Here is a 13,220-nt window from a genome sequence, read left to right as displayed (position 1 = left end):
TGTGATATAGTCAAACAACAGATTACTACTTAGCCATAAAAAATAACAAACTAATTTATGAAACAACATCATGAATAGATTTTATATCCATTTTTCAAAGTGAAAGAAGCTAGATTCAAAAAGCTAAATGCTGTATGATTCTACTTATATGACGTTCTGGAAAAGGCAAAACTAAATATATATAAACAGACCAGTGGTTACCAGAGGCTAGGGTGGGGGAATGAATTGACTACAGAGGGGCACAAAGAAATTTCTTTTAGGGTGATGTAAGTGTTACATGCTTTGATTGCAGAGGTAGTTATACAATTGTATGCATTGTTGAAGGTCACAAAAAGGATGAATTTTACTGTATATAATACTTCAACAAACCTTTTTAAAATTGTGGTAATGTAGAACCCATTGAGTGGGACCTTAAACAGTTTAAAATCCCAATCTGAAGATTCCGACAGGCTGTTCTTCCTTCCCTCTATTGAAAATCATCACGCAAATGAGAGAGGAAAAGTACTGGGAAGAGGAAAACTTCAGGGATTCAAAAGAAATTATATGTCGAGAACGCTACATTTCTACATAAGATTAATTAGGAATGAGTGTGACTTAGAAAAACCTATTTATTCCATAAAAGGGTTTATTATAGGTTCCTACAAATAGCAAGTTTTCTTATGCTTTTATTATAAACATTAATAAAAAACAAAAACTTTTTGGGAACAAAATTGTTATAACAACAAAGGCACACATCAATAGCATCCTATCTGCAAAGGTGCTTCTGAATTTCTATAGAAATGTATAGAACATCAGAGAAAATAGTTTGGCTGGAAACAAGTGAAGGCAATAAGGACTTTTTTTATACAATTGTTTTCATTGAAAAACTGGATTTGATCACTTAAAACCAGTGAGGTTTTTTTTTTTTTTTTGAGATGGAGTTTCCCTCCTTCCCAGACTGCAGTGCAATGGTGCAATCTCGGATCACCGCGACCTCTGCCTGCCGGGTTCAAGTGATTCTCCCGCCTCAGCACCCTGAGTAGTTGGGATTACAGGCGTGAGCCACCATGCCCGGCCAAAACGTGTTACTTTTCTAAAAATTCAACAAGTCTTTGATTGTTTCAGGAATGGAAATAAAAAAAAGAAAAAGAGAAAGAAGAAACATGTCAAGAGATATGAAGCCAGATGCAAAAAACATTTAGCAGCACCCTTGCTTTTGTCACTAGTTTTATTTTTAATTTTATTTTATTTTTGAGATAGAGTCTTGCTCTGTCGCCCAGGCTAGAGGGCAGTGGCGCAATCTCGGCTCACTGTAACCTCTGCCTCCCAGGTTCAAGTGATTCTCCTGCCTCAGCCTCCCAAATAGCTGGGACTACAGGCACGTGCCACCACACCTGGCTAATTTTTCGTATTTTTACAAGAGATGGGGTTTCACCATGTTAGACAGGATGGTCTTGATCTCCTGACCTCGTGATCCACCCACCTCGGCCTCCCAAAGTGCTGGGATTACAGGCGTGAGTCACCGCACCGGGCCTAGTTTTATTTTTTTAAGAGATGGAGTCTCACTATGTTGCCCAGGCTGGTCTTGAGCTCCTGGGCCAAAACGATCTGCCTGCCTCGGCCTCTAAATGTGCTGGGATTACAGGCATGAGCCACCATGCCCAGCTGCCACTAGTTTCTTTAAAAAGATGTTGGATATTGTCCAAACACGTTTAAATACATTGATTAAACAGCAGATATCAAAAGAATCTTGCTCTCAATATTTGCAGAGCAGGATACTAAAAAAAAAAACTTACCTGATAACATCTTGAACAAGTCAGCCAGTTGATTGTTCCCCACAATCGCCAGTATACATCTCTCCAAGATTTTAATTCTTCGAAAAGACTATTCAAATACTCATGAACATCCCATGTCTTATCTCTGGGGAAAAAGCCTCAATTTTACAAGCAAGTGATATAAATGATTTGCTTTATTTATTTAGTATCTTTTTTGAGATGGAGTTTCGTTCTTGTTGCCCAGGCTGGAGTGCAATGGCATGATCTTGGCTCACTGCAACCACCACCTCCAGGATGCAAGCAATTCTCCTGCCTTGGCTTCCCAACTAGCTGGGATTACAGGCGTGTGCCACCACACCCGGCTAATTTTGTATTTTTAGTAGAGACAGGGTTTGTATATTTGGTGGACAACAGGAAAAGGTATGAATTATTTGAATATCAAATTATTTTGCAAAGCTAGATACAGGATTACAAATTAAATATAGTTTGAACAGGCCAACAGTTGGGAATTAGGCATATGTTAAATGGAAGCTTTATTCTAAATGCATATGTTATAGGACTGGTGATTCTAGACATTAGAATCATTAATGTATTTGTACATTTCATTAATGTATTAGTATTTTACACTATTTTCAAGTATTTTTTAGTAATTGAGCGATACAGAATATACAATCAGGTCTTGGTAATATAGATTTTTTAATTAAATAATATAAAGTTAAAAAACAGCAAAGGCTCAAAACCATATTTGCTATGGTCATATGCAACTCAAGTTTGTTTTTTTTGTTGTTGTTGTTGTTTTGTTTTTGAGAGAGGGTCATACTCTGTCACCCAGCCTGGAGTGCAGTGGTGCAATCATCATAGCTTATTGGCAACCTCAAACTCCTTGGTTCAAGTGATTCTCCCACCTCAGCCTCCTGAGTACCTGGGATTACAGGTATGTGTCATCACACCTGGCTAATTTTTTTTTTTTTTAGACCCAGTTTCACTCTTTTGCCCAGGCTGGAGTGAAGTGTCATGATACTGGCTCACTGCAACCTCTGCCCTGACGGGTTCAAGCGATTCTCCTGCCTCAGCCTCCCGAGTAGCTGGGATTACAGGTGCATGCCACCATGCCTGGCTAATTTTTGTATTTTTAGTAGAGACGGGGTTTTACCACATTGGCCAGGCTGGTCCCGAACTATTGACCTCAGGTGATCCACCCGCCTCAGCCTCCCAAAGTGCTAGGATTACAGGCATGAGCTACTGTGCCAAACCTACACCTGGCTAATATAAAAAATTTTTTGTAGAGAAAGGGGTCTCGCTATGTTGCCCAGGCCGGTCTTAAACTCCTGCCCTGAAGCAGTCCTCCTGACTCAGCCTCCCAAACTGCTGGGATTATAGACCTGATTCTTTTAAGTCTTTATTTCAGTCTTTTCTAACTTTGCCGGCTTTGTGCTTAGCTCAAAAATAAAATGTCATGATGTTATTACAAATTACACAGGCACATTTGTCTTAAAAGTAATTTTAGGTCAGAGAGGTTTACTCGGGAGGCTGAGGCTGAGGCAGAAGAATCATTTGAACCCGGGAGGTGGAGGTTGCAGTGAGCCAAGATTGCGCCATTGCACTCCAGCCTGGGCGACAGAGTGAGACTCTATCTCAAAAAAAAAATTAATTTAAAAACAATTTTTTAAATGTATATATCTGCCGGGAATGGTGGCTCACACCTGTAATCCTAGCACTTTGAGAGGTTGAAGTGGGAGGACTGCTTGAGGCCTGGGCCAGTAGTTGAAGACCAGCCTTGGCAACACAGTGAAACCCTGTGCGCGCGCGCACACACACACACACACACACACACATACACACAATTGCCAGGTTGCCAGGCATGGTGGTGCGCACCCATGGTCCCAGCTCAGGAGGCTGATATGGGAGCCTTGAGAGTCCAGGAGTTCAAGACTGCAGTGAGCTATGATTGCACCACTGCATTCCAGCCTGAGCAACAAAGACTGTCTCTAAAAAAAAAAAAAAAAAAAAAAAAGTATACATCAACTGCTGACATGTAGGAAAATACTTTGAATAAAACAACAAAAATGGATGTTGAGGTTAGTATCAATTACTTTTTCACATATTACTAATAGGTGTGTATATATATATATGAAATTTAACATTTGTAGGGTTTCTTTCATAACAGTGCATGCTCTAAATTTGTAATATAGAAAAAAGAACAAAAAGAAAATTAAAATCATCCGTAATACTATCACTGAAAGGTAACACCACAATTAATGTTGTAGTGAACATTCTATTTTTTTAACCACTAACAACTTTTATGTATGTATATACTTTTTTATAACTTTGTTTTTAAGAAACAGGGTCTTGCTCTGTTGTCCAGACTTCAGTTCAGTGGCATGCTCCTAGCTCATTGCAACCTCAAACTCCCGGGATCAAATGATCCTCCTGCCTCAGACTCCTAGCTAGGATTACCATGCTCAGCTAATTTTTAATTTTTTTTGTAGAGATGGGGTCTGGCTATGTTGCCCAGGCTGGTCTCAAACTCCTGGCCTCAAGTAATCCTCTCACCTAAGCCTCCCAAAATGCTGAGAATACAGGCAAGAAGATCTCTTGAGCCCAGGAGTTCAAGGCTGCGGTGAGCTATGATCACACCACTGCATTTCAGCCTGAATGATACTGGATGAAGGATGTTGTCAAAGAATACACATTTTGAGGTTTCTGCCTCCTGAGACATTATACCAAGTTACAACACCCACCCTCAACTCAGAATGAGAACTTGTTTTGAACACAAAGAGAAATATGTATTATGTATTTATTTATTTTACTGTTTTCAGACGGAATTTAACTTGTGTTATCCAGGCTGGAGTGCAATGGCGTGATCTCAGCTCACTGCAACCTCCACCTCCTGGGCTCAAGCGATTCTCCTGCCTTGGTCTCCCAAGTAGCTGGGGTTACAGGTGTGCACCACCATGCCCGGCTAATTTTTATTTTATTTATTTAGTTTTTTGAGACGGAGTCTTGCTCTGTCACCAGGCTGGAGTACAGTGGCATGATCTCGGCTCACTGCAACCTCCGCCTCCTGGGTTCAAGTGAGTCCCCTGCCTCAGCCTCCCAAGTAGCTGAGACTACAGGTGCCTGCCACCATGCCCGACTAGTTTTTTGTATTTAGTAGAGACAGGGTCTCACCACAGTCGTCAGGCTAGTCTCGAACTCCTGACTTCAGGTGATCCACCTGCCTTGGCCTCCCAAAGTGCTGGGATTACAGGTGTAAGCCACAGCGCCCAGCCTATATATTAATGAAATACTGACAAAGTATGAAGAACAAATAGATGACAGAAAATACAACGCAAAAGACAATTTTCCCCACCAAAATTTACCAGAAAGTAAATTTGGTTCTCTTGTAAAATTCAATATAACATTTGTACAGATAACTAAAATCTGTTAGTGAAAAGACAGCATTTTAAAGGCACTAACCAGAATACCTTTCAAGATTAACATACAATATTTTTTATCATTTTAATGTTTAAAACATTATGACATTTACCCAGTAAATAAAATGTACTAACAACTACCTTGTTTTGAAAGTATTTTTCTAAATGAAAGTTGGATCACACGCAAAAAAGATGTTATTCCATTCCTTATAAAAGTAGTTATATTTTTATAAATATGCACTTTGGGAGGCTGAGGTGGGTGAATCACGAGGTCAGGAGTTCGAGACCAGCCTGGCCAACATAGTGAAATCCCATCTATACTAAAAATACAAAATTAGCTGGGTGTCGTGGCATGCACCTGTAGTCCCAGCCACTCAGGAGGCTGAGGCAGGAGAATCACTTGAACCTGGGAGGGGAAGGTTGCAGTTAGCCAAGACCACGCCATTGCATGCCAGCCTGAGTGACAGAGTAGAACTCTGTCTCCAAAACAACAACAACAACAACAACAACAACAATACATATATAAAAATATATTTTATCTTCACGACACCTTATGTGAATATAGACAATATTTCCATGTCGATCCACATTGATTTTTCCAGGAATGCAAGGAATTCTTCTTTCTGTTTCTTTTGTTAAAAGTTTCTTGCACAAACAGCATCTATAAACAAAGAAAATACAAAAAATATCCAGGAAGAAGAATGTAAATGTAGTAAATTACAGAATATAGCTGCATTATAAAGTATATCAAAGAAAAAAACATGTTAGCATACCTATACAAGGTTGCTGCATTACTCCGAGAATCTGGATTCAAGTACTCAGGATCAAACAGTCTTTCAATCTTCTTACAAAAAAGTTTGCTATTAACAACAAATGACCAAAATATTAATTTTCTACATTTACTTTATAATGATGAAAATAAACAAACCAATCTGTGCATTTGCAAAATAAGATTAATAAATCCTTAGTGGCTCTCTTTGGGAGTTTGTAACACATTTTTAGTGTTCTAAGTAAACAAACAACAGTTTATCATTATCTAAGTAAATAAAATTAAGCAGTTCTGATGAAAACTGCTTGATCAATCATCTATTTTCTCATAAAAAATAAGATTGATAAATAGCTATCTTTTAGTCATTTTTAAATTGTATTTTATTATTTATTTATTTATTTATTTTTTGAGACGGAGTCTCACTGTGTTGCCCAGGCTGGAGTGCAACGGCGCGATCTCTGCTCACTGCAACCTCTGCCTTCTGGGTTCAAGCAATTTTTCTGTCTCAGCCTCCCGAGTAGCTGGGACTACAGGCGTGCACCACCACACCCAGCAAATTTTTTGTATTTTTAGTAGAGACGCGGTTTCACCATGTTGGCCAGGATAGTCTTGATCTCTTGACCTCGTGATCCACCCACGTTGGCCTCCCAAAGTGCTGGGATTACAGGCGTGAGTCACTGCGTCTGGCCTTATTTTATTTTGTTAGAGACAGGGTCTTGCTCCATCACCCAGGCTGGACTGCAATGCTGCCTCAGACTCCTGGGCCTCAAACACCTGGGCTCAGGTCATCTCCCACATCAGCCTCCCAAGTAGCTAGGACTACTGTGTGCCACCACACTCAGTTAATTAAAAAAAAAAAAAAAAAAAAAAACTGTAGAGATTGGGGCTGGCTATGTTACCCAGGCTGGCCTCAGACTTCTGGCCTTCAAGTAATCCTCCTGCTTTGGCCTCCCGAAGTCCTGAGATTACAGGCTTGCGCCACCTTGCCTGGCCTCTTTTAGTCCTTTGTTACTGGAATATCCCACATTAAAGATTTTGAGAATTTAACAACCCAGGCCTACCAATAACTAGATATATGATCTTTAGCAACTACTTAACCTCTTTGAACCTTGTTTTCTCAACTATAAAGTGTGGTTAGTATGTCCAATCTCATAAAGTTTTATGAGGGTTAAGTGATGTTTTTAAAGAGTACTAGATATAGTGTTAAGCATTCAATAAATGTTAATTGTTATTATGCATAATATAACTGAAGTTGAGTCTTCTAAGTATGTCTTTAATTCTAAATGTATATCCTACCTATCTCCATTTTTCCTTGTGTAATGTCTTCTGTTATTAAAAGTCAAATCTGGATTTAGAATTCCATTCCTGTTTTCAATTATTTAGCTCTTGGATAATTCCTCTCTGTCTCATTTCCCTTAAGGATTAAACTTTTTTTTTCTTTTGAGACGGAGTCTCACTCTGCCAGGCTGCAGTGCAGTGGCACGATCTCGGCTCACTGCAAGCTCTGCCTCCCGGGCTCACGCCATTCTCCTGCCTCAGCCTCCCAAGTAGCTGAGACTACTGGCACCCACCACCACGCCCGGCTAATTTTTTTTTTTTTTGTATATTTAGTAGAGATGGGGTTTCACTGTATTAGCCAGGATGGTCTCGATCTCCTGACCTCATGATCCACCCATCTCAGCCTCCCAAAGTGCTAGGATTACAGGTGTGAGCCACTGCGACCAGCCAGGATTAAATTCTTGAATAATCCTCTGAATTATTAATTTATTCCTAATGGATCATTCTGATCATATAAACATAATCTAGTATCTCCCTTCCTAAAAAAACAAAAAATCCTCTCTTGAGCCTACCTATCCCTAATAGATACTGCCAATTTTTTCAGCAATCATTCAAAGTAAAACATCTGGAAAAAAGTTTTCTAAATCCACTTGGTCACATTTCTGTCCCCATCTTACTCTATGTGATAGCAGCATTCCACATATTTGGTCACTTAATCATCATCTTCCTTTGGAAACCTTGTTTCCTTCTGCCTTCCTTTCTACTTCACTGGCTCCCCCTTCTCAGGCTCTTAACTGGCTACTTCTCCTCTGGTGAATCTAAATATTCGGTAGCTTTTATCAATACTATCTTGCTAACAATTAAAAAATGAAATAAATTAGAGTAGCACTTACAATAGCACCAATAATATTAAATACCTAGGAATAAGTTTAATTTTAAAAAGGAGGTTGGGTATGGTGGCTCACACCTGTAATTCCAAAACTTTGGAAGATCAAAGTGGGAGGATGCTTGAGCCCAGGAGTTTGAGGCTGCAGTAAGCCATGACTGTACGTACCACTACACTCCAGCCTGGGTGACTGAGCAAGACTCTGTCTCAAAAATTAAAATAGTGGCGGGGCGCGGTGGCTCAAGCCTGTAATCCCAGCACTTTGGGAGGCCGAGACGGGCGGATCACGAGGTCAGGAGATCGAGACCATCCTGGCTAACACGGTGAAACCCCGTCTCTACTAAAAATACAAAAAACTAGCCGGGCGAGGTGGCGGGCGCCTGTAGTCCCAGCTACTCGGGAGGCTGAGGCAGGAGAATGGCGTAAACCCGGGAGGCGGAGCTTGCAGTGAGCTGAGATCCGGCCACTGCAGTCCAGCCCGGGATACAGAGCAAGACTCCGTCTCAAAAAAAAAAAAAAAAAAAAAAAAAAAATTAAAATAAAATAAATAAATAAAGGAAAAATATCTCTACACTGTAAACTACAAGACATTGGTGAAATAAATTCAAATTAATGGAAGGTTATACCATATTCATGGATTGAAAGACACAGTATTATTAAAACGTTAAATCTTCCTAAATTGATCTACAGATTACATGAATCCCAAATTCTAGCATGTTTATGTGTTTGTGAGAAAGAGAAAATGGGTAAGCTGATTATCAAATTTATATAGAAATGCCAAAAACTTAATAGAGAACACTACAATCTTGAAGATAGCCAAAACCTGAGAATTTAAATTACCAGATGCCAAAAATTATTATAAGGCTATCATAATTAAGACAGTGTGTTGCCTGGGTGTGGTGGCTCATGTCTGTAATCTCAGCACTTTGGGAGGCCAAGGCGGGTGGATGACCTGAGGTCAGGAGTTTGAGACCAGCCTGGCCAGCATGGTGAAACCCCATCTCTACTAAAAATATAAAAATTAGCTGGGCGTGGTGGTGGGTGCCTATAGTCCCAGCTACTTGGGAGGCTGAGGCAGAATTGCTTGAACCCGGGAGGCGGAAGTTGCAGAGAGCTTAGATCTCATGATTGCACTCCAGCCTGGGTGACAAGAGTGAAACTCTCAAAAAAAAAAAAAAGACAGTGTGACAGTGTGCTACTGATACAAGGATAGACAAAGAAATCAACAGAACAAAAAGGACTATTCAGAAACATATAGTAAACGTACCACTGCAATTCAGTGGGGGAAAGGATGGTCTTTTTAACATATGGTATTGTGTCAACTAGATATCTATTTGAGAAAAAAAGAAAATGAACCTTGACCCCTACCTCATACCATATAAAAAAATTAGTTCAAGATGAATAACAGAAAAACATAGTACAATGTCTTCACCACTTTTAGGGAGGCAAAGATTTACTGAACAGGACAGACAAAAAAAGTATGGTCTCATCCAGTTCCACGGTTTCAAATCTCATCTACTCTTAAATTTCTATTTTAAGTCCTGACCTTTGACCTAAACTCCAGACTAATATACCCAGGTATCTACTTGTCATCCTACTTGAATGTCCAAGAAGTATGTTAAATAATCTCAAAAAGACCTAAATCTATCCTTGATTTCCCTTACCCCATTCCTTCCCCTCCCAATGTTTCCTTTCTCCATTAATAGCACTACCATCTACTTAGTTACTCAAACTGAAAACCTAATAATTATCCTGGAATCCTCTCTCTTCCCACATCATTACATTCATAAATCTAACAACTGAGTCCATCTACTTCTTTCCAGCTCTGCTGTTTCTACCCTAGTGCAAACCCTTTCATTTCTCAACAGACTACTGAACAGGTCTGAACAGGTCTCCTTGCTTCTTAAATCCCTAACATCTATTCTCCACATAGCAACCAAAATGGTCTCTTAAAAACAAATCAGATCACGTCACTCCCCTGCTTCCATTCACACCTAAAGTATATCCTCCTGGCTATGACCTAAACAGCCCCTAAATGATATAACCACTGCTGACCTCATTTCATACTACTTTTCCCTTTATCTAAGGTATGTTTTAATAATTTTTAGTTTTTTAGAAAAGGGTCTCACTATATTGCCCAGGCTGGAATGCAGTGGCTATTCACAGGGATAACAGTAGTGCCCTACAGCTTTGAACACCTGCCTCAAGTAATTATCCCACCTCAGCCTCTTCAGTAGCATCTTCATAATTAACATAATTCACTATCACTGTATATTCATATGTCCATTATACAAAGTAACTAATTACTAATTTTTATCTTGAGCCATTGGCTCTGGATAAATTTTACTTCACTTTACTTACTTCATTTAAAATAAAATAGAAATATATTTCTAAATATATTCTAAAAATAGAGTATTTTGGCCAGGCATGGTGGCTCACACCTGTAATCCTAGCACTTTGGGAGGCCAAGGCGGTTGGATCATTTGAGCCCAGGAATTCAAGACCAGGCTAGGCAACGTGGCAAACCCCCATCTCTACAAAAAATACAAAAATTAGCTCTGCATGGTGGTGTGTACCTGTGGTTCCACCTACTTGGACTGAGGTGGAAGGATCACTTGAGCCTGAAGGTGAAAGTTGTGGCTAAGATCTTGCTACTGCACTCCAGCCTGGGCAACAGAGAGAGACCATCTCAAAATAATAATAATAAGCTAACTATAAATGAAAAGAGAGAGTAAAAATTAATTTCAAAAACTGGGCAACTTTGTTGCCTGGGAAACAAAGTGAGACCCTGCCTCTACAAAAAGTTAATTTTTTTTTAAGTTAGCTGGGCATGGTGGTACACGCCTGTAGTCCCAGCTACTTCGGAGGCTGAGGTGTGAGAATCACTTGAGCTCAGGAGGTTGAGGCTACAGTGAGCCAAGATTGCATCACTGAACTCCAGCCTGAACAATAGAATGAAAACTTTTCTCAAAAAAAAAAAAAAAAAAAAAGAATATTTTACTCATATGAAACAGAAATATATTTCTTTTAACAGGAATATTAGGTTTAAAAATAAATTTTTGAAATTACCTTCTAAATTTATCTTTTTTGTCCTTTAAATCATCAACTTCATTGTGTGTGAACAGATCAGCTATACGTGTGAGAAGATTTGCATTAATACAGTTCATGTTGCATGGGGTAGCTACTATGGCATTCATATTTTTGTGGCAATACTGAATACACTGTTCAACCTAAAAAATCATAGAAAATAAATGTTGAAAATAGTAGCATGTAGGACAATGTCATAGCAATACCTTTCAAAGATAAAATTCATCAAAAGTCTAACCCATATATTGCTAGGTACTAACTGGGTTTTGCCTATTTGACTTAATCTATACTGTTCCAAAGGCAATCCAGCAGGTCAAATTTGTAACAACATACATACATACCTAAAAAATTATTTTCAACCTTCTTTAGAATATTTCAAATAATAATAATGCATCTTTTAAAATTGTGGCAGGTATAAATTTTAGTCTAAAAACTCAAGTGTACAGAATATGTAACTACTTTTTTTTTTTTTTTTTCCTGAGATGGAGTCTTCTGTCACCCAGGCTGGAATGCTATGGCACAATCTCAGCTCACTGCAACCTCCACCTCCTGGGTTCAAGCGATTCTCCTGCCTCAGCATTCCTGGGCTCACAGGTGCCCGCCACCACGCCTGGCTAATTTTTGTATTTTTAGTAGAGACAGGGTTTCACCATGTTGGCTAGGTTGGTCTTGAACTCCTGACCTCGTGATCCACCTGCCTTGGCCTCCCAAGTGCTAGGATTACAGGCGTGAGCCACTGTGCCGGGTCTGTAACTTCTTATAATTAAACTTAGCTAGAACTTTAAGCCTCCTTTTCCCTGGGTGTCAGAAACAAAATTTCAGTCAATTCAGAATTTTCACTTATGGTGGGTTTGCTCTCTTCCTTACATCCACTCTCTCTCCAACCTGAGGTATGTTTATTTACTTTAAAAGTAAAGAGAGGATAATCATGTATTCTTCCAAATATTTATGCTTACAGCATAAAAATTATTCTTTAGGGCTTAGATTTCAAAATTCAAAGGTTTCAAAAATTTCAAAACTCAAAAACTCATTTAGTCTCTGCTTTTTTTCTGTAACCCTTCCCTGAAGCAACTGATACCAGCTGGGCTAAATGCGGAAGAGCTAAGGAGTAGAAAGAATACAGGTAATTGGCCAGGCATGGTGGCTCACACCTATATCCCAGCACTTCAGGTGGCTGAGGCAGGAGGATCACTTGAGCCCAGGAGTTTGAGACCAGCCTGAGTAACATAGCAAGACCACCCCACCCCATCTCTATTTAATTTAAAAAATAAAAGAATACAGAGACTAGTACAAACCCCGAAGAGTCAAATAAATAAACTTCACATCTGCTAATATAGAAAAGGAGTATTCCGGCTGTGTGTGGTGGCTCACACCTGTAATTACAGCATTTTGGGAGGCCAAGGCAGGTGGCTTGCTTGAGATTAGGAGTTCAAGACCAGCCTGGGCAACATAGCAAAACCCCGTCTCTATAAAAAATAGAAAAATTAGCCGGGTGTAGCGGCATGAGCCTGTAGTCCAAGCTATTAGGGAGGCTGAGGTAGGAGGATCACTTGAGCCAGGGAAGCAGAGGTTGCAGTGAGCTGAGATCATCCCACTGCATTCCAGCCTGGGCGACAGAGAGAGACTGTCTCAAAAAAAAAGAAATTATACTCTTGAACTAACAATTTTTTAATTGTTTTTTAAATTAACAATAATTTTAATAAAGTGTCTCAGAATTTTTGAGATACTTGAAGGAAAAGAAAGCATAAGTGAACAGAAGCACTTTGATTTTTTAAGTCAATACTTACCAGTGAATCCATTTTTAAAAACTCTGAAGAAATAAGAATTGAAATGACATTTCCTGGCTCTAAAAAAAAAAAGAAAGAAATTAGATTATCCTTTTGATGAGTACCCCAATCTCCTCTGAACAGGCTCCTTCTCACCTTAAAAGAGGACATTACTGTAACAAGAATAATTTAATATAACCTTATTATAGCTTATGGGTTAGATACACAAAATAAAGAAAATTCAATGTTAAAACTTAGGTTATG

At 39.2% G+C, this 13,220-nt stretch overlaps 1 protein-coding gene across 4 annotated transcripts in view; it reads right to left on the bottom strand.

Moving 5' to 3' along the window:
- The window catches only part of SANBR (SANT and BTB domain regulator of CSR), a 52,203-nt gene that overhangs the window by 26,855 nt on the left and 12,128 nt on the right, over positions 1–13,220 (bottom strand). For all 4 annotated transcript variants that reach the window (XR_012095298.1, XR_012095297.1, XM_073023025.1 and 1 more), the window contains 5 exons: positions 12,978–13,036; positions 11,173–11,333; positions 5,944–6,030; positions 5,721–5,831; positions 1,776–1,899 (listed from right to left, as the gene is read on the bottom strand). Coding sequence is in view for 2 of the 4 variants with exons in the window: in XM_073023025.1 (XP_072879126.1) it covers positions 1,776–1,899; positions 5,721–5,831; positions 5,944–6,030; positions 11,173–11,333; positions 12,978–13,036 (542 nt within the window). In the remaining 2 variants the exon portion in view is untranslated. The remainder of the gene's footprint in view (positions 1–1,775; positions 1,900–5,720; positions 5,832–5,943; positions 6,031–11,172; positions 11,334–12,977; positions 13,037–13,220) is intronic.

The sequence above is a fragment of the Chlorocebus sabaeus genome, chromosome 14 (assembly GCF_047675955.1).
Source record: "Chlorocebus sabaeus isolate Y175 chromosome 14, mChlSab1.0.hap1, whole genome shotgun sequence".
Classification (NCBI taxonomy): Eukaryota; Metazoa; Chordata; class Mammalia; order Primates; family Cercopithecidae; genus Chlorocebus; species Chlorocebus sabaeus.
The sequence above is the reverse complement of the archived record's forward strand: the minus strand, read 5'-3'. Positions and strand labels throughout refer to the sequence as shown.